The 21,360-nt window shown below is 38.6% G+C and overlaps 1 protein-coding gene across 2 annotated transcripts in view; it reads left to right on the top strand.

Moving 5' to 3' along the window:
- Positions 1 to 21,360, top strand: part of CDK14 (cyclin dependent kinase 14) — a 531,041-nt gene that overhangs the window by 139,854 nt on the left and 369,827 nt on the right. For both annotated transcript variants that reach the window (XM_036328251.1, XM_036328252.1), the window contains one exon: positions 3,982 to 4,076. In XM_036328251.1, coding sequence (XP_036184144.1) covers positions 3,982 to 4,076 — 95 coding nt within the window. The remainder of the gene's footprint in view (positions 1 to 3,981; positions 4,077 to 21,360) is intronic.

Genomic DNA, 21,360 nt, shown 5'->3' with positions numbered 1-21,360 from the left:
GAGCAGGGCCGATCAACTCTCAGGCTCCAGCTCTTAGGCCTCCGCTCCTGAAAGCAGGTATCTGGTTTGTTTCCGTTCTACAATCGAAACTCTGTATCAACTCCAGGTCTGAGATCCCGGCTAGCTGAAAGCGGTTTCTGGGGTTTTGTTTAGCTTCTATTTTTGTACCTATGTTTCAAACTGCCAACTCAGAGGCCTGCATCAGCAGGCGGGGAACGTTGGAGTCCTCCGTCACTGAAGCAAGCCTCATGTTAGTTTCAAGCTGCCTGGCTGCCGGCTGCCATCTTGGCTGACAGTTAATTTGCATATTGCCCTGATTAGCCAATGAGAAGGGTAGCGGTCGTACGCCAATTACCATGTTTCTCTTTTATTATATAGGATGTTTACTTTGAATTTATATTAGTTCACACAAACACTCCATCCATGCTTTTGTTCTGGCCCTTCGGTCCAGTTTAAGAACCTATTGTGGCCCTCGAGTCAAAAAGTTTGCCCACCCCTCCTCTAGAATGTGCCCTTACCAGGGGCTAGGTAGGGAGTGAACCAGCAACCCAGGTACGTGTCCTTGATCGGGAATTAAACCTGTGACCCTTTGGTTCATTCGCCACACTCTATTCACTGAGAAACACCGGCCAGGGCTGTTTCATTCATTTCAAAGCTACATTATTTGGCTCAAAGTAGTTTATGATGATTAAATTTGTTGGTGGATTTTAATGTTGATTTTAATGAGATACAATAATCCATTTGTTTTGCATAGGCTGTCTTCCATCAATATTGCTGTAGTACATGATTTTGCAAAAATATTTATTTTTTCTATGTTTGGACTTACTTTTTATTTTATGATTTTCACTTAACATTCTTTCCTATTGAGTACCCGCCTCCTTTAGCCTCTCACTTTTACCCCCTTCCCTCTTTTCCTTGCAATTGTGTCTTTTATTCCCTTTCCCCCCAAATTTGTTTGGAATTTGTACATCCTATTTATATTGCTCTAGGGATTAACTTTTAAGAGGTTAGAAACATCTAAAGCTTAAACAGTTGTAGTTAATCAGTATCAGCAGTCAATCCAGTGAATCTCAACATGCTTTATTTCTCCTGTCCTACTGTTTCTTTCCTTCCTGCAATTCCCAGCTTCATCACTCCAGCTTCATCTTATATTGAGATAGCATGGAATTTTATATCTAGATTTTTTTATTAAAAATTTTTAATGCTGACGTTATTGCAGTTGTTCCCCCGAATAGGTGTCCCCCTGTTCACCCCTTTCTCCCACTTCACCTTTCCTTGGCTTTCACCAACCTATTGTCTATGTCCATGAGGTATGCATATATGTTCCTTAGCTAATCCCTTCACCTTCTTTATTCAGTTACCCCCCTTTCCTCCTCCCCTTGGGCACTGGCCAGTCCATTTCATTTTATCTAGACTTTTTTTGAAGGGGGTAAGATTGCAGCTTTTCCATCCCATTTGAGGAACTATCTTGAGTATAGTGTTCGTGATTCAGAATAATTTCTCTTTTCATTTTGAAAATATTGCTGAATTGTCTTTCTTCAGCCAGTGTTGTCTATAAAAATATTATGCTTGTTGGGTAAATTTTCTGTTTAGATGCAACCCGTCCCCAAAGTTATCTGGGAAAATTTTATTCGAACGTTGAACTTAGTATGTTTTCACTTATGTCCATTCTTTTATTTATTGCCTATTAAATGTTTTATTTCATTAATTAAATATTTAATCTCTAATCTCTCTGAAGATGCTGTCATTTTTATTCAAAGTTATTTTTATCTTTGCAATGTCAACTCTTTTTACCAGGGTTTTAGTTGAGCTGCTCATTAAATTTTATGCTTCTCTTATTGATATTCCTGAAATGATTTGTGATTTTTGGCTGTATACTCATTTTTGTGTGTGAGAATTGCTGTCAGCATATTCAGTTTTCTGTAAATTGTCTCTTGTAATTGTATGGGAGAGGCAGGCATTACGGCTTGGGGATGTGGGCATGTCGTGTTTTCTCTAAGTATTTATTGGCTGCTTCCATCGTTGTTCGACCCCTCTAGCCTGAGAACCACATTCTCAGCTGTCTCCTCTGTGCACATGTCCCTGCATTTTGCTTGGGAGGACACCTCATGCTCAGCTGTGTTGCTTAGTCTCATATTTACCTAGACACTCTTGCTTCTGTTATTTGTAATGGTCTTACATGTTGGATCTTTAAGTTTCCACAATATTTTCTCCGAAGTCTTGATCCTGATTACTCTGTCTTTCAGAATTCCTCAAATTTTCACTTAGATATTGCTCTTCTTTTTTGTTTTATTTCCCATTCTTGTTTCTGGTTTATTATTTTTGAAACATATCTTTTCAGGCACTCATGGCATTTTAGATGGCAAGGAGGTAAGAGGCATGTGCTCAACTTGCCGCAGAATCCTTATAAATGGTAGGAGTCATATTCATTGTCAGGATGCTGTGTTGTTTCATAAGTGTTCCGAGAGCAAGAATAGTGTTTTGTAAACTTTATACAAGAAGTAATTTCTCTAAGCTTCTACAGTTGGTTACTTACAAAGTACCACAATCATTAACAACTTTTGACCAATTATATATGTACTTATAGCTATGATCAGATAATCCCTTTAAGATGTTTTTAATTCTCATACAATTATCATTTTCTAATATGTTTTGGTATTACCCTTTTTAATAGTGCCATTAAAATAACAGGTAATTTGCTTCCATGGCGGACAGTGCTCTCTGCTGAGGTTGGGGTAGGAGTTGAGCACAGAAGTGATGAGATCTCTCTCTCAGCACTTCTAAGCTCATGATGGGGTAGACCAGTGGTCGGCAAACTCATTAGTCAACAGAGCCAAATATCACCACTACAACGATTGAAATTTCTTTTGAGAGCCAAATTTTTTAAACTTAAACTATATAGGTAGGTACATTGTTATTAACTTAATTAGGATACTCCTCAGGCTTTGAAAGAGCCACACTCAAGGGGCCAAAGAGCTGCATGTGGCTCGCGAGCTGCAGTTTGCCGACCAAGAGGGTAAACCATTTCTTATTGAAGAGCTATTTTGTTACAGCTAAACCTTAAGGATTGGTTTCTGAAGGTATAAGAGAGTTCCTTTTGTATTATTAGTGGACCTGAAAGATACATCTGATTATCTGTTTGCATTGTCACTGACAGGTATTGCAGGAATAACTTTATATGCCTGAATTTTGTACAGTCATGATTTACAACAGGGTTCAGATAGTAACTCTTTCAGCTTTGTTGGCCTTATGATCTTGGTTGTAACTACAACTCTGTTGTAGCTTGAAAGTCATAGCACAATATATAAATGAGTGGATGACTGTGTCCCAATAAACTTTATGGACACTAAATTTGATTTTTAATATTCACATGCTGTAACATTTTATTTTTCTTTTGATCCTCCTCTGTTAAAAATTTTAAAAACCTTTCTAAGCTTATGGAACATATGAAAACAGGTGGTGGGTGGGATTTGCCAGCCCTAATTTAGAAGATTATATAATGACATGGAAAATAGTCATAATAGTGGAAAAAAGGCAGGTTACAAGATAGTGTAATCCCATTTATGTAAAAAAGCAATATTCGGTATGCAGATAGCATTGGAAGAAGAGATATCAAAATTTGCCTTAGCTGATTTGGCTCAGCAGATATAGCGTCAGACTGCATACTGAAGGGTAATGGATTAGATTCCAGTTAAGGGCAGTTAAAAAAAAGAGAAAGAAATCTTAATGGTGATTTTCTCTGGGTGGTTAGATTATGGGTTAATCTAAACTTCTGTACTGTTCATTTGTATATTTGGAGTTTTATACCCTGAATATCTATGTTGTTGTTTTTTTAAATAAGCATTGCTTTTTAAAAATAAGCATCAGAAAAACATTATTTAAAAAGTGACAGAGGATCTGTATATTTTTAGCAGAATTGGGTTATTTATTGTTAATTAGTTTGTTACAATCTGCTTTGTTTACCCTCTGCTCCATTTTCAGCCTACAAGTCCCAAATTTGGAAAAGCTGACTCGTACGAAAAACTGGAAAAACTAGGGGAAGGATCTTATGCTACAGTATACAAAGGGAAAAGCAAGTAAGTGCATTAGTTTCTGAATATTTCACATGTAAAATCTACCTGCTCTCTTAATACTAAGTCACACTATATTTAAATAATTTTCATTTAGTAGATAATAAATTCCCCCCTTAGGTTTCTTTTTCTGTTCTTTTAACAAGTGTAAAAGTCAGTAGAATTGTTTTTCCCCTCCTAACAGTTTTGCAGACTTGCCCAATTTATCTTTCCTGTCCCCCACCCCCATCTTTGTTTTCTTTTTCCCTCATTGGAGTTGGAACCCTTGGATGAGAAGTCATTTCCAGGTGAATCATAAAATTAATTTCTCATGGAGGTTTAGTATTTGCTTAAGAGTAAGAGTACTGGTTTGACAAAGCCAAATGTATTGGCCATTCCTGACATCTTTTAAAAGAAGCTTTTACCCCATCTTTCAGAAATTACTTAAAAATACTGCATACTCTTCCTCCCCTTGACTCCTACCTGTCTTCTTTGTCATTAAGCCATCTATATTTTCACAGAGAGAAACCACTCTTCGGCCATTTGTCCTCTCTCCCCATACTATGCTGGGGTTAGGGCACAGATTTGGATCCTCAGCAAGGTCACCCCTACATGTTTCTGATGTGGTTAGGAGCATAGAGTTACTGTATTTGGAGGCCTGTGGCTCGTAGAAAATGACACTATTTTTGAAATAACTGTAGGAGACACAAGCTTTGTTTTATCTTAATCACATTACTAAGTGATGTTGAAAAATAATTTTCTAAATTATTCCCACTTTTGTCTCCTTTTAAGTCATTATAAAAATTAGGAAATTTTAAGCTAAGTAATTAAAAAGATATAAAAGAAAATTATCTGAAGTATCATTTTAAACATGTAATTGGAAATTATGCTGATTTGGGTGGTTTCTGGCTTTTATGGAATGTGTTCTTATTCCTTTGTTCATGATTTTTTGAGTTAAGAAGGTGATGGAATATTCCTGATAAAGAAAGATACATGTGAGAAAGAAAGTGCAGAAGTGCTGAAAGTAAAAAATACTAGTATAAATTTTGAGATCTTAGATATTTGAAAAAACAAAGGTTGTTTTTTTATGCTAAGGAAAAATAAACATGGGGAATGCAAAAGAAAACAACATAGATGGCTGTTAATGACTTAACTGTGTTGCTTCAGCATTACAGAATGTTAGGTAATGGTCTAAATCAGGGTTGGGGAACCTTCTTTCTGCCAAGAGCCATTTAGATATTTATACATCATTTGCAGTCCATACAAAATTATCAACTTAAAAATTAGCCTGCTATATTTGGTCAAACATTTAATTAACTCACCCCTAAGGCCTTGGCAACAGGCCAAATGACTTCACAGGTCTTATACAGCTCGAGGGCCAGACGTTCCTCACTCCTGGTCTAAATGGTTGAGCTAATTTCAGTAGGGTTTGTGTCCCAAATTTTAAATATTTTCCTAAAGAAAAATAGTTAGTACCCTACTGTATAAAAAAGTACTTGTACATTTAATGTTAATAGCATGAAGATAACTACATTGGGTTAAGCAATTATGTTCAATATAATCTGGTATGTGCATTGTCTTGTTTACTCCTCACAATTCCTTATATGATTAGGTCATATTGCTATCATCTCCATTTGTCCAGGAAACTGTGCTTAGAGAGTTTCAGCCACTTGTCCCAAGTCCATACAGGTGGTTAGTGGCAATACTTGTTTTGGCTCATATCTATTGGGTTTGAAGCCATTATTTTCCTAACCATTACACTGTACCGCTTCCACAGTGTAAGGCCTTCCTTGGAAAGAGTTGATCCTTGTTGAATATTCCAGATGGTTCTCACATATGCTCTGACTTGGTTTAATCAGAATCAAACAGAAGCAAACATGCAATTTCATTATAAGGAAACAAACCAATCATTTTGAAGTGCCCTCCCACAAAAGATGTGCTCGGCTGATTTCCAAATGTAAGCCAGTAACTCTATTAAATGTTTAACTTTACGATTGATGTCACAGTCGTGGGGATGGGTGAGAAATCCTCCATTTATTATGCCTGAATAAAAAGAAGACTGCCTTTTAAGTACCTGCAGTCTTTGAGAAGGATGGCTCTGGACAGTTAATACTTTTCACTCCAGCAGGTCTAAATGTATCCTGTCAGCATTTCTCAAGCTGTTTCAAGCCTGTTGGTCACATGTGGCATTTAATTTCCTCTAGCTGGAGATCAAAGCCATTGACCACTGGCCTCCTTTAAGACATGACAGGCTGCCTGTGTTTGCTTTAAGGTGGCAAGGTCAGGCCAATGGACCCTAGTTATATGTGCCATCTAGCAAGACGTGAGAGCTGCCATTGGTTGGTGTATCCCCTGAAGTGCTACGTAGTTTAAAGAGCCGGCTGCATGTTGGAATTCCTGTTGCAGCATTCCTGACCACCCTCACATAAATGTCTGCAGCCCTGCCTCCGTCTTTAAACATTGTCCTTAGCATCTTCTCTAAGAGCAGCTGTTAGTATCTTGCACTAAAGCTGCCTGGCATTTGTAGAGATCTCACTGATTGTTGGTTTGAGAACATTTTACATATGTTAATTTACACGTGTCACCTTTGGATCTACCTTGAACCTCATGACATTAGTCTGCTAGGGCTGCAGAAACAAAGCACCACAAATTGGATGGCTTAAACAAGAACTTTATTCTGTTACAGTTCTGGGGGCCAGGGTCCAAGAACAAGGCGTTGGCAGAGTGCCCCTTTCTGAGGGTTGGTTCTGTAAGGGAGACTGTTCCCTGCCTCTCTCCTAGCCTTTGCGGTGTGCTGGCAATTGCATTGCTGGCTTGTAGGTGCATCACCCTGATCTCTGCCTTCATGTTCACATGGTGTGCTCCCTGTGTGCCTCTGTCTCTACATCCAAATTTCCCCTTTTTCTGAGGACTCGAATCACATTGCATGACCTCATTTTAACTTGATTACCTCTGTAAAGACCCTGTTTCCACATAAGGTCACATTGTGAGGCATGAGGGGCTAGAACATCAACACATTTCTTTTGGAGGACACACTTCCATTCATAACACTTATGAATTTCAGTCCTCAGTAATTTGGCATTGTGTTTATGACATGGTTTTCTTGTCCTACTTATAGTATGTATTAGCTGTCTTTTATTTCATGTTTCTTCTTTAAACAATATAAGCGAAGGATATACCCTCCAACAAGAGGTTTGTGTAATTGTTGATTTTGGTGTAGTAGTTGCTGTTAGCCATAATTTGGACACTTGAGAAGGAATAGGAAGGCTTTTTATTATTCTTAAATTAGGGTCACATAGGTTGGGGAGTTGATCGAGATTCCTATACTGTGTAAAACCCCTTGGTAATGAGTTTGGTTCTAAAGATTATGGTGGATTAACTGCAACCATATCAATATACAACACTCAAAAATAAGTTTTTTTTAGAAAAAGCTTTAAACTTTTCATATTTTCATATCTGAGTAGAGTTTTTTTCTAAACATTTTCTCCAGCTTCATAATTATTTTTTTGTGCATGTGTGTGTTTGTGTTTGGGGCAGGGAAGCAATTTATTATCACTGACTGCTAATCTCTATCCTGGTTTAGTTTCCTTATTATGTTCTCTCTTCTAAATCCCTTTCATATTTAATGTAGGATTTAAAAAGATCATGCATTGCATACTTCACATTTTAAAACATGTGGCATTTTAAAATGTCTTTAATTCAGCCTGTTGAAGTCATATTTTTACCTCTCAGTTTCCCAGGGACGTTTGACTATCAAAACACCTGTGAACATTTTCTGAGCTTATTCAACTGATGATGAATGTTTATTATGTTACTTTTATGCCTTTTCTATGCTGTGGGTGAAAAATAGGTATCTTAGATGTGGATTCTGCTGTCAGGAACTTAACAGTCATGAAGGGAGGTGGCCCACATACATAAATAAGTCTATAAAGTTGGAATGCGATTTATTCTGTAGAAGCTAGAATGCAGTAAGAAAGGCCAGGTAAAATGGTGTGGGGTTTCAAAAGCAAGGAAGAGAGGATGGTGTCGATTAAAGTGTTTTAACTATGTTCTCTCCAGTGGTATTTGACTTCACAGAGTCATTTGCTTTTTTAAAAGTTTTATTTTTAAACTATAGTTTGCATTCAACATTATTTTGTATTAGTTTCAGATGTACAGCATGGCAGACAATCATATACTTTACAGTGTTCCCAGTATTTCAAGTACCCACCTGGCACCATACATAGTTATTACAATATTGTTGACTATATTCCCTATGCTTTATTTTACATCCCCATGTATTTTGTAACTACCAGTTAGTACATCTAATTCCTTCACCTTTTTCACCCAGCCCCCCAAGCCTTTTCCCCTCTGGCATCCATCAGTCTTTTCTCTGTATGCATAAGTCTTTTTATTTTGTTTGTTTATTTTGTTCTATAGATTCCACATATAAGTGAAATTGCACAGTACTTGTCTTATTTCACTTAACATAATGCCCAGTTAATCACTCCCTACCCACCCACAACCCCCACCTTTCCTCTGAAATTTGTCAGTCTGTTCCATGCTTCTGTGTCTCTGGATCTAGCAAACTGGTACCTTTTGTTTGTTGTGTGAATTTTGATTAAGCAAAGGTGTTGTGTTTAAATGTTAAAGTGGAATTGGCTTTAGGCCTTACAATTGGGAAGGGTTAGTGGGTTGTTAACATGTGAGCACCTATGAATGTATGAGCATGATAGATAAAAACTACAATCACCAGCCACCTCAGTTCCCAAACTTGAGATGCAATGGGACCCATCTGCTCCAGTGCCCTGGGATCTGTTGGTGGAACACACCCACGTCCCTCGGTGCCTAAGTCCCCCAGGTTTCTGCATCCCATGGTGAGACACCACGGACCTTTACTCTTGCCTGGGACAGGGTCCTCTCTTCTTCTTCCTACTTTACCTAGGGGAGTGTGAGGCTGAAGCTGCTTGCTTTTCATTTTCTCATACTTCTAGTGTCATTTAGATAAAGAGAAACCTTGCTTTTTTGTTCCATCTCTGTAGTTAAAGTATTGGACTTACTCTGACAAAGCCATTCAACTGATACTGGTGATACTGGTTTCTGGTCATTTCTTTTTTCTTATCTTCAGTTTCTGTTGAGGTGAAGACACAAAACTTTACTCCTGCAGGAGCCTGCTAAACGCAGAAGTCTGCCCACACTGGCTTGTGACAACTCTAAGTTGTTACCTCAAAGGTGAATAAGAACAGAGGAGGAATTTCCTCACTTTATGTAACACAAGACTTATGTGATTGAAAGTGCCAATCTTCTTTTAGCATTTCATTCTGCCAGTCTGTGCTGAATTATTGAACTCGAATGAAATGACCTCATAAATGGAGAGACTAAACCCAAGCCAAGACTGAAATATACTAAATACATTTCAAAGAGCTCTTCAAAGCCCCTGGAGAAATAGCAGGAAGAAATGCTGTTAATTAAAACAAGCAGCAGTCAAGAGGAAGAGAGCGGCAGTTAACCGCTTTTTCAGAATATGTGGGATTAGAGAGGTGGCTTTTACTGCTTGCCCTGAAGGTCAACTCCATTGCAACACTATCAGGAGTTGGAAGAATTCTAAAAGTCATAAATGCCCAGATGGAAAACACTGGACTCCTACTTCACTGAAGTTTCAATCTTAAGTGCTGACACTTATATATTCTGTAAAAGCTAGAATACAGCATAAGGGGACTGTTATGCTGACTTCCAGTGTCCTGAGAGGTTACTGTCCGCAAATGGGAACTCTGTACAAAGGAGAGGCAGATCTGATTGCTTTGTATGAGCTGCTGCAGGATGCTCCCGAGGCCCTCTCTCTGTTTCTCTTTAGGCTGCGTTGATTTCTTTTAGACTTTGGGTCCATGGGCCAAAACTTGTTATCACAGCTCACTTCTAAGATCAAGCCTGTATCCGCATTATTAGTCACAGGGTACGAAAATGGCAGCATAGTATGACAATCAAATCAGCACTAAGTGGTGCAATTTAATGCACAAAATACATGACAACATAGAAAAGAAATTGGATAAAGAAGCTAATGGAGTAAATGTATTTTGCTCCAGGTGATTTTCAGATCTGGTGCTCCTTGTGTATAGGTAAAGTTGAAAAAGTAGAGTTCTAATTCTTACTAGGCCAAGGAGGATAGTAGCTCACCCACCGACATTTGCTAATTTTATTTTTTAAAACCAGAAAGTCTATTGAAATAGCAGATCCAACCCTGACTTCCTTTAGACTTTAGTGAAGGAATGCGAGGCATGAGGGTCTGGTTCATCAGTACAGCTGGTCTCACTTAGTTTGCAGCGGATAAACAAACAATGCCTAATCTTTCTGACAAAAGTGACAATGAGGATATTGTTTAGGGAAGAGGCATGATTTCAATTATTAGACAAAACTGTACAGGGATAGCTTTCCTGTTAGACAATGTTTAAATGTATCGGCCTCTGTTAGTTATTTTTGTTATTAGGGTTCTTTGAACATTTGATTAGGAGCCACTCAAAAATAATCAGTGATATTTATTGTCTTCAAAATTGAGGTCATATATCAGCTATGCCCAACTGGTGAAAATGGAGGCATTCTTTGCCTAGTGAAAGAAATATTTGAAAGAGGTAGTGTGGAAATTTCCAATTATCATAATGTCAGGGCTCCTAGAATCTCTCTCCCATAGTTCAGGTTGAATAGTTTTTGAGGAGGACTAGAGGAAGGATATGATGATAAAATTGGTTTCACCTTAAAGCATACCCACATTCCTGAGTTGTTTTATTATTATCATCATCCTTTTAGTTTAAACCAGGATGCTAGGGAATTAGCATCTTTTTAGTCTAAACCAGTGGTTCTCAACTGATTCTCAGTCTTTCTCCCCAGGTTACATTTGATGATATCTGGAAACACGTTTGGTTTTCACAGCGTAGGGAGAGGTGGTTTTGTTACTGGCATCTAGAGAGGCCGGGGATGCTGTTGAACCACCCCACAAATGAACAGGACAACCTTCTGCAACAGAGAATTATTTATCCCCAAGTGTCATAGTACCAAGGTTGAGAAACCCTTATCTAGACAAGGGCTGCCTGCAGGCAGTGTTTATTTAAAAGAGTTCTTTTCTTTAGCGGTATTTACTAAGCCCCTATGGTACTCTGCGTGCAAGGCCAGCCAGTGGACATGTAGTGTGGAACAAAATTGAGTTCCTCTTCTCATGAAGCCATCATGTTGTTGGAGAGGCAAAAATTAATCAAGATGATATACATATTTGTAATTTTAAATTGCATAAAAGAAAAAAGATATATGAGAAAGAATTAAGACAAAGAGTGGTGGATTACATCTATTTGCAGGAGAGTTGGTTGGACAATAGATATACTTGTGATGGATGGAAAATGGAAGCCTTGCTTCAAAGGCGATGATTATGCTTAGATCTGAAGGAGGAGACGTGACCAACCAGGTACAGAATAGGGACAAAAGTGTTTCAGGCCGGACCCTGAGAAGAGCTTGGTAGGTTCTTCAGACTCGGAGAGACCCAGTGGGGTTAGGGATGTGTTCAGGGAGATTTGTATGAATTGAGTTTTGAGAACTTGGCAAGGCCTTGGGGATCATCCTAGGAATGCTCTGCTTATACATTACTGCAAAATGAACCACCCCAAAACTTAGAGACTTAAAACAACACAGTCATTCAATTTGCTGCAGTTGGGGAAGGTCTGGGCAGGAGGGGTTTGGTTCTGTTCCACGTATCATTTCGTGCATCTTGTCTGGGATAGGAAGGATCCATTGCCAACATGGTTCACACACACGGCTGGAAAGCCAGAGCTGGCTTTTCCCATGGTTTGGACTTCCTAATAGCCTTTTGTCTCAAAATGAACATCCCCTGACACAGGAAGTAAGATGTCTGCCTTTAGCTCCAACATGTAAAGAGCTTGGGAGTTGTTGCTTCTATCCTTACAAAGAAAAACAGCTGGGCAACCTGAAAAATCAACAAGTTTTCTTCAATTCATCAAAGAACAGAGGTCATAAGGAAAACACTATGCTAGACTCTGAAGAGACAAACACGTTGAGGTAGACATAGCCATCATTTCCTTACCTGGACCACAAGCTGCTGGAGTCATAACTGGTAGGAATGCTGAAATAGCCACTTTGATCAACTGCTGGAGACTGAGTGGGGACTAATGTGAGAGTGAAAGCTTCGGGGCTGCAGCTTTAGCCCAAGCTCCCACATTTTTGCAGACTTTGCCTCCAGGAACCCCACAAGGTTCTCACAGTGAAGATCATGAAAAGAAGATCTGTTTGTGGCTCTGGCAGTGGGAGAGGGAGAGTAATTTTTTCCTAAGAAGATATAACAGTTCTTCATGTGTATGCACCTAACAATAGAATGTTAAACTATGTGAGGCGAAAACTGATAAGAACAGGAATGAGAAATGGACAAATCAAATATTGTCATTGGAGACGTCAGTACTCCCTTGTCAGCAATAGATAGATCCCTCAAGCAGAAAGATCACTAAGGAATAGATGACCAGGGAAGCTGTCGATCGATATTTTAAGGCCTGTGCCCAGAACTGGAAGTGTCACTTTCACCTACTTTATGGATCAGGTATTTGAAGAGACCAGATTCCAGGATAGGGGACATACGATGCACCAGGAGTGTCAAAGAGTTTGGGGCCTATGTTAATTATTATTATGAAACCCCAACCAGGGATGTTTTGGAACATGTATGACGCTCAACCAACTGAGCCACTCCGGCCGGTGGGGAGCATGTTTAAAATCTCACAATAGAGATTGAATTTCATTCTAGTCTGGAATTAAATCTTTGTTGTCAGTTGTGCACAGAATTCTTCAGTTATCTTTTGTGACCACTTACTCTTGACCCCTTTTTGAGTTAACCTCACTAGGTTTTAGATGACATTCTTGAGAAGGGCCAACACTGGGTTTGGAGTAAGGCGCTTTGTGCTTTATGTCCTGGTTTGCCTGCGACAGTCCTGGTTTATGCTTTGGTCTTTGTGTAATTATGAGTAATTCTTCTTTTTACTAATTCAGTGTCCCCATTTAGATGATAAATTATATGCTCACCTTACTTATATAATGCTTTATTCTTTTAGAAACTTGAAAAAAACATTTTGCCAAAACACAAAATTTGATTAAAATATTTTATTCTGGGATTCATAAGAAGCAAGCATTAATTAGAATGAATCTTTGGGGAGCTTTTTGAACTGTTTGTAATTACCATTGAACCTCTCTTGCAGATTTGTCCATTTAAAATGTTTCATGGCTGGTTCATGAGCTTTAAGTACAGTACATGCTCTTGGGCAGCAAGCAAAGTATGGAGACTAGACTTCATGCTTTTTGTGCAAAAGCAACCGATCAGTCTAAAATTCAAATAACCAACCTAGATGCCTTACCACTCATAACATAAGTGACAGGCTCAGAGTCATTTAAGGTAGTTGAAATACTGGAAATTTGAAGCCAGAATGAATGAGTAAACTGGGTTTTGGGTGAAATCAGGTGCTGTTAGAATTCCAAGCTAATAGGTTGTAGCATCAATGAGTATTAGTCACATGTGTACAGTCTGTTTAGCACTGATGTATACAAAAGAAGTATACTATACTAGTAGGAATAATTATAATAACGGAGAGATGGCATGTTGCTGAAAATCTAGGACTACAAATTGCATAGTATAATCAAGTACAAGATTGGATTGTGGACACTGTTGACTGGAGACAGTTTTGAGGAATACTAGATCCTGGTAGGCCAGGACCAGAAAAGAAACAGAGTGGGGTTTGATCTGATTCTTTCCCTAAGGATGCGTGGGTTGCCCAGGGAATTCAGCGTGTTAGTTGTCTCATAGTTGGGCTCAAGTGATACCTGCTTGTGTCACTAAAATCTGAAAATGGAAGAGAAAACACAAGCTCAGTGGCTTGTATCCAGAAAAATATCTGAGCTTAAAAAAAAAACAACCTCAGACAGAAAGGAAATTATTTTAAAGATTTCAGGCATGAGGCATTTTTCATGCTTAATGGTTGATTCAAGAAAACAGACATCTCTTTCCCTGTATAAACAAATTCTTTGAAAAATTAAAAGATAATTCAGTTTGTAGTTCAAAATGGTCCTTTTGGGATTGCTGTGTTTTTAACTGTCTCTGTTTTCAGGGATTTAGATCAGTGGTCCCACAGATCCACCAGCATTGTCTGAGCCGAGAGGAAATTGTAAACATTAGATACTTTGGTTAATAGTTGAAAGCCCTGTTGTAACTCAGCAGAGAATTAGGTAGAAGGCATTCCTAATTGGCCTGATGGGTGACACAAGAGTGAATTCGGAAGCAGCCTAGCAGCCACCACAGGTTACCTACCAACTAAAAAGCCCCTGAGGAAGCTGAAAGGGAACCGAAGGCTTTTATTGTGCCTCTGATCAAACCTCCTAGGAGAACGAAGAGGGAAATGGAGATACTGAGAAACCAAATATATGTTACAGAGGAGCCCTATTGGGGATCCCAGAGGAAGCTGAATTCCTAATGAGAAGGCAATGGACTAGGTAAAACAGAGTCACACTGTTCTCTTTCTTTTCTTTTTTTTTGCTTCATGTTCCTGGGAAAGTTTCAATGTTAAGCTCTGGAGAGTTGTGGGCACCTATGACTATGCCTAAAGTAAAGCATAGAGGATTATTAAATTAAAATTAAATATATCTGATCTCTGGGTGAAGTAGATGAAATACCAGAATGCAAGTATTTAGAGTTGGACAAAGCCTCGAGGAACCAAGGAAGATCAGAGGGACTGCCAGAGAGGTAACAAGGAAACCAGGCAAATGCCAAGGAAGGGAGAGTTGCGGAAGGGTGTGCATGAGGTCAAGTATTCAGCAAGGCCAAATGAGCTGAGTTTCGAGAGAATCCATTCCAATTAGGAAGGTTTTTCTTAAATATGTGTAGGGGATCAGTGGGGAAAGAGACCTACTTGCTTTAGATCGAAGAGAGAGAGAGAAAGGGAGGTGAAAAAATGGAGGCTGAAATGCAAGATATTAGTTTGAGGAATGAGGCAGGGAAGGAAAGAACAAGAAGAAAGACAAGCATTTGTTGTTTTGGTTTTAAACTAAATAGGAAGGAATTGAGTATGGCATAGATTATAACAAAGGAGCCAGTAAATAGGGAGAGAGGAAATGGTTAAGAAAACACTTGAAGTACACAGTCTTGATGAAGAAGCCTGAGGGGCTGTTTCTTCTGTCACTTGAACTTTGTTCTGTATGTTGCACATATTTGGTCTCCCCTTTTCTTGTGCTGACAATACCAGCTTCATCTCATTTAGGACTTAGATGTATAAGAGTAGTATCCTTCTTAATTCTTCCTTCTCTTTTTATTTGTGTTCTTTAAAAATTCAGATACTTCATTGAACTCTGTGTAGAGCATTGGTTTCTCTTGGACATTTTGACTCCATTGATTCTAGTTGTGATTTTTAACAACAATATCGATTTTTGTAAATCTTTTCTTTCTCCTGGTGCTACCTTTCTCTTTACAATTTAAGGTTCTGAAATAAAGTTGATATTTAGAGAACACTGGGTTAAGCTTCATTTTTTTCACCTATAAGAATAGGGCTAGTAATAAGAATTGATTTCATATAGCTGTGAGGAGTATATATAACTGAATATATGAGAGTTTAGAACATCATCTTACATATAGTAAGTACATGGTAAGTGAATTTCAGGCACTACTTTTTTATTTGTTTCTAATAACAATCCTAGAAAAGCTTTGAAATAAGACTGTTTCTCCCACTTTACAGATTTAGAAACTGAGGCCCATAATGTAGTTTGCCCATGATCACATAGCTAAGTGGCAGAGTTCCAAGATTCAGGCCCTGTCATGTCCAACTAGAGAGCTGAGTTCCAATTTTTATCTCCTTTTATGTTTTTGGGAAAATTTTTGAAATCTGCTTTCTTAAATTCTATTCTTACGCGACCTTTGTTAGTGATTGACCCTGGGGGTACATACTAGTTTCTCCCATGATTCTCATATCTTCCTTTGTGCCAGTGTGTAATTTCCTCTAGTTATTTATCATTCGTATACTCTGCTGTTCTAGGCAACTGCACAGTGACATCATCATAGTAATTTCCCCCTTATTTTACCCCAGTGGTTTGTGGCTTTCCCTACAGTAGGTGCCTGCTTGAAAAAGAACACTCACTGTTCCTCTTTCCCCTCTGTCAGATACATTTATTTTGGATTAGGTTTTCCATTCCATTGCTGCCTTCTCATTGTGCACCTCAGCCCAAGATTTGATGGCACTCATTTCTCTTACTATCTTTTTATTCTACTCATATGGCAAACATAACTTCTGATCTGCCAGCACCTTTACAACCCTGTAATCCGTCTCATAAATAGTGGAGAAACTAATACCTAACATTATAGCAAGAACAGTACCTTAAAAAAGTAAATTTTTTTCGAAGAATTTTTCAGTGTTTTTTTTCAGTGAATCAGAAACTCATCACCTTTGAGCCCCCACCCAAAGTATATTCCCACCCCTAACTGTGCATGTAGTTAAGCATTCAGAATTTAATTAAGAGGGAAAAATGATTGTCTCTACTTGTTATGCCATTTGGAAGTCTTGCCAAAATTTCATAGTCTTTGTTTTTATTTTAAGCAACTTCCTTATGTATTTTGTGTCAAAGCACATACATTTATATTGATTGTATATATTTATTCACACAAACTTTTATTTTTATTTTTTTGTTAGAGTATATTGGATTTTTTAAAATTTTTTTTTATTGATTAAGTTGTTACATATGTGTCCTTATCCCCACATTCCTCCATCCCCCCCACTCACGCCTCCCCCGCCCTCCCCCCACCGTTGTCTGTGTCCATTGGTTAGGCCTATATGCTTGCATATAAGTCCTTTGGTTGATTTTTTCTCCTTACCCCCACCCTCCCCTACCTTCCCTCTGAGGTTTGACAGTCTGATCAATGCTTATCTGTCTCTGGATCTGTTTTTGTTCATCAGTTTATGTTGTTCATTATATTCCCCAAATGAGTGAGATCATGTGATATTTATCTTTCTCTGACTGGCTTATTTCACTTGGCATAATGCTCTCCCGTTCCATCCATGCTGCTGCAAATGGTAAGAATTCTTTCTTTTTTATAGCAGCATAGTATTCTATTGTTTAGATGATGTACCACAGTTTTGTTTTTTAAAATCTTTATTGTTCAGATTATTACAGTTGTTCCTCTCCCCCCCCCCATAGCTCCCCTCCACCAGGTTCCCACCCCACCCTCTGCCCTTACCCCCTCCCCCCATTGCCCTCATCCATAGGTGTATGATTTTTGTCCAGTCTCTTCCTGCACCCCCACACCCCTTTCCTCCCGAGAATTGTCAGTCCACTTCCTTTCTATGCCCCTGATTCTATTATATTCACCGGTTTATTCTGTTCATCAGATTTTGCATTCATTTGATTTTTAGATACACTTGTTGATAGATATGTATTTGTTGTTCATAATTTTTATCTTTACCTTTTTCTTCTTTTTCCTCTTCTTAAAGGACACCTTTCAGCATTTCATATAATACTGGTTTGGTGGTGATGAACTCCTTTAGCTTTTTCTTATCTGTGAAGCTCTTTATCTGACCTTCAATTCTGAATGATAGCTTTGCTAGGTAAAGTAATCTTGGTTGTAGGTTCTTGCTATTCATCACTTTGTATATTTCTTGCCACTCCCTTCTGGCCTGCATAGTTTCTGTTGAGAAATCAGCTGACAGTCGTATGGGTACTCCCTTGTAGGTAACTAGCTGTTTTTCTCTTGCTGCTTTTAAGATTCTCTCTTTGCCTTTTGCTCTTGGCATTTTAATGATGATGTGTCTTGGTGTGGTCCTCTTTGGATTCCTTTTGTTTGGGGTTCTCTGCGCTTCCTGGACTTGTAAGTCTATTTCTTTCACCAGGTAGGGGAAGTTTTCTGTCATTATTTCTTCAAATAGGCTTTCAATATCTTGCTGTCCCTCTTCTTCTGGCACCCCTAAAATTCGGATGTTGGTACGCTTGAAGTTTTCCCAAAGGCTCCTTACACTCTCTTGATATTTTTGGATTCTTTTTTCTTTTTTCTTTTCTGGTTAGGTGTTTTTTACTTCTTCATACTTCAAATCTTTGACTTGATTCTTGCGATCCTCTAGTCTGCTGTTGGATCTCTGTATAATGTTCTTTATTTCAGTCAGTGTATGCTTGATTTCTAGTTGTTCCTTTTTCATATCCTCGAGGGTCTCACTAGACTTCTTGAGGGTCTTACTAAATTTATCGGCGGTTTCTAGAAAATTCTTGAAAAACCTTAAAACTGTGGTTTTGAACTCTATATCCAGTAGTTTGCTTTCTTCCATTTCTGTCATTTGTGACCTGTTTCTTTATCTCCGCATTTTGGCTGCTTTCCTGTGTTGATAGAGTGGTTTTCTGTGCTAGGTGTCCTATAGGGCCCGGTGGCTCAGCCTCCCCAATTACCTGAGGTGAAAACTCTTGGTGCACCCCTTTGTGGGCTGTGTGCACAGTCTTGTTGTAGTTAAGCCTTGATTGTAGTTGGTATCACTGGGAGGAATTGACCTCCATGCCAATTGGCTGTGAGATTCAGCTGTGTCTACGGTGAGAGAACTTCTGTGCTGGAGACACCCTTATGAGGCAAGACTTATTTCAGTGGGGCTTTGGTGCTCCTTGAGTCTGCCCCCTGAGTGTGTCCCTTATGGATCTGAGGAGTTGTAATCTGGATGGTCCCACTCTGACCACTGGGTACACTGGCACTTAGATCTCTAAGGAGGTGCTAATTTAGCCTCTGCCTGAGGCTACCTAGCAGGGGGTACGGAGAGATCTGCAGATTCCTCTTTTTTGTTTTGGATTTGGAGGTGCCCAGATGGGGCACAGCTGTGAAGCAATGCAGTCTGCTGTGGGGCCTTGGGCCTTTTTTTGGATGAACTGGGTCTCTCTGACCCAGCTGCAGTTTGTTTGGTAATTTTAGATTGCAAGGCGCCAGGTTATTCATATGCAAAAGCCTCTGCGCACAGCTTGGGTGGGGCGGGGTCTCAGGGAATCAACAGGGCAGAGCAAATAGCTATGGCTGATCCTCAGCCCTGCCCTAAGTGGTCCTGGTAATCCCTGCAAGCCGCCCTCGAGTTCTGCCTGCTCCAGACAGTCCAGTTTCTCCCGGTATGAGTCTGGATCCTCAGAGACTCGGCCAGAACTGGAGTTCAGAGCAGTCAGGAGCTTGTGTCTCCCTCACAATTGAAAAAGACATCCATGTCCTCAGTTGACAGGCCTTTCCGAGCGAGCCTCCGTACCTCTGCACTTTACTTCTGCACCTCCTCTGAGTCTCAGTGTGCTTTTCTCTTTACTTCTAGTTGTAGAATTTCCACTCAGCCAGCCTTACGGTGGTTCTGAATGATGTCTGTTTCGTCTTTTAGTTGTATTTTTGAAGTGGTTGTGTGAGGCTGCAATTTCAGGTGTTTACCTATGCCGCCATCTTGGTTTCTCCCACACAAACTTTTAGATGACTTAATTAACTTATAAATCTTTTGCTTTTTGATGGTTGATGTGACCTGAGCTAATTTGCCATTGACCTACCTGTTAAAAAAAGGAATTGTTTAATTAATCAGACTTGAAGGGAACAAATATATTTAAGCTTGTTTTGTCTAATAGAAAATGGTTATGTGGGAGATGTTTCATCAAAAATGCAATTGTTGAAGCTAATGTGGCCAGATCTCTATATATGGACAATGTTAGGAGGCTCTTAGTAGTCAGCCTGTACTGTTTTATTTCCCTTTCTACTTTTCAAAAATGTTCTCTTGTGTTATATATATTTATATAATGCATGAACACATACACACACACACACACACACACACACATTTGCATATATGAAAAAGAAAATGCAGAGTTAACAGGTTGAAGGATGGGTCCAAGTTTATACACCTGAGTAGTAACAGAGCAGCCCTGGAAACTTGGGTGTCTGCACCTCCCATCTGTCATTTCCTTACTTTCCCTCAGAACTGGAGCCATTCCATCTATCTGAGATAAGTAAATCTCCCCGTTTTTAAAAATATCCTATATAATTCAGCCATGCTTACTCCTTAGTAACTCAAGTAAATGTTTTATAGCATAATGCTTGTCTGACACAAGATTAATCATGATTTCTTAGTTTCTGAAATTCACAATCAGAATTTCACTTGACAAATTAGTGGTTTGGATTTTTAAGATGCTGAAAATGAGAAAATAAGGAATGCATTTTTCTTTAAAATTTTGTGTATATAAAAATAAAAGAAAAAAGGAAGAGTGAGCCTATGTGTTATAGTCAGATAAAGTTGTTTATTTTACCACGGACATAGGATATTAGTTTTATAGTATTTTTTATGTATTTACATTCAGTTTTTAATAAGAAAAGAGTATAAATCTAAAAAAGAAAAACAGTAAACAATTACTAAGTGACTAAATATCTTATCTACAGATACTTGACATAGAAAAACTTAGATATTTGTCTTCAGTTTACCCAATTTAACAAATATACCATTCATTTTTAAAACTCATTATAAGGTAACGTACTGCAGTAGCTAACCTCTCATTCATTTTCTGGACTGGGATTTGTATGCACGGTGCTATTATGGAAGAATTCCTCAATTGGATGACTACTGATGATTTCCCATCTGCTTCAGTTGGAGAAGGATGATGGCAGTTGTATGCATTCTAAATTTTAGGTGAAAACTGAGAAAATAATCTAATTGCTTTTGAGCAAATGTTGCCTGAAGTCAGGGACTTTACTACTCCTACACTCACTTTGCACTGAAATGAAAGTCAGATCACAAAGTTTTTAATAATGAGTGAGAATACTGACACACACAAAGGAGAAACATTAGGAAAGCTGGCTCTTGTGCTTCCTTAGTTATAGAAACTGTTCTAACAGGGAAAGGTGATAGAATCTGCACTGTCCGTAGCCAGTCAGTACAAGCAAAAGCCATTCAACATGGTCCCTCCTCAAAGTGACTACTTTGTCTTTTCACTGAATGGAAACTAAATTTCTTACTCAAAGCAAAATTTTTAATAGTTTTTTGTTAATACGTTGTCAATTTTCCTGACTTTATAGTACTAAACCTAGCAAAACAGATAGCTCTACTGAAAAGGGATGCCAATGTCCTGTTTGATGATGACAAACATACACATTATGGCTTGGAATGCCCTGGAGGTAGCATAGGTGGATTTAACAAATTGAGTATCTGTTTTTTTATAATATGTGTACTATATTTTATAGTATGCAAATATTATACGAATATACAAATATTTTATAGTATGTATACATAATTATAGTATTTAAATCCTGGAAATTTATTTATTTTTAGTGTGTTTT

This window comes from Myotis myotis, unplaced genomic scaffold (genome assembly GCF_014108235.1).
Source record: "Myotis myotis isolate mMyoMyo1 unplaced genomic scaffold, mMyoMyo1.p scaffold_m19_p_11, whole genome shotgun sequence".
Lineage (NCBI taxonomy): Eukaryota > Metazoa > Chordata > Mammalia > Chiroptera > Vespertilionidae > Myotis > Myotis myotis.
The sequence above is the reverse complement of the archived record's forward strand: the minus strand, read 5'-3'. Positions and strand labels throughout refer to the sequence as shown.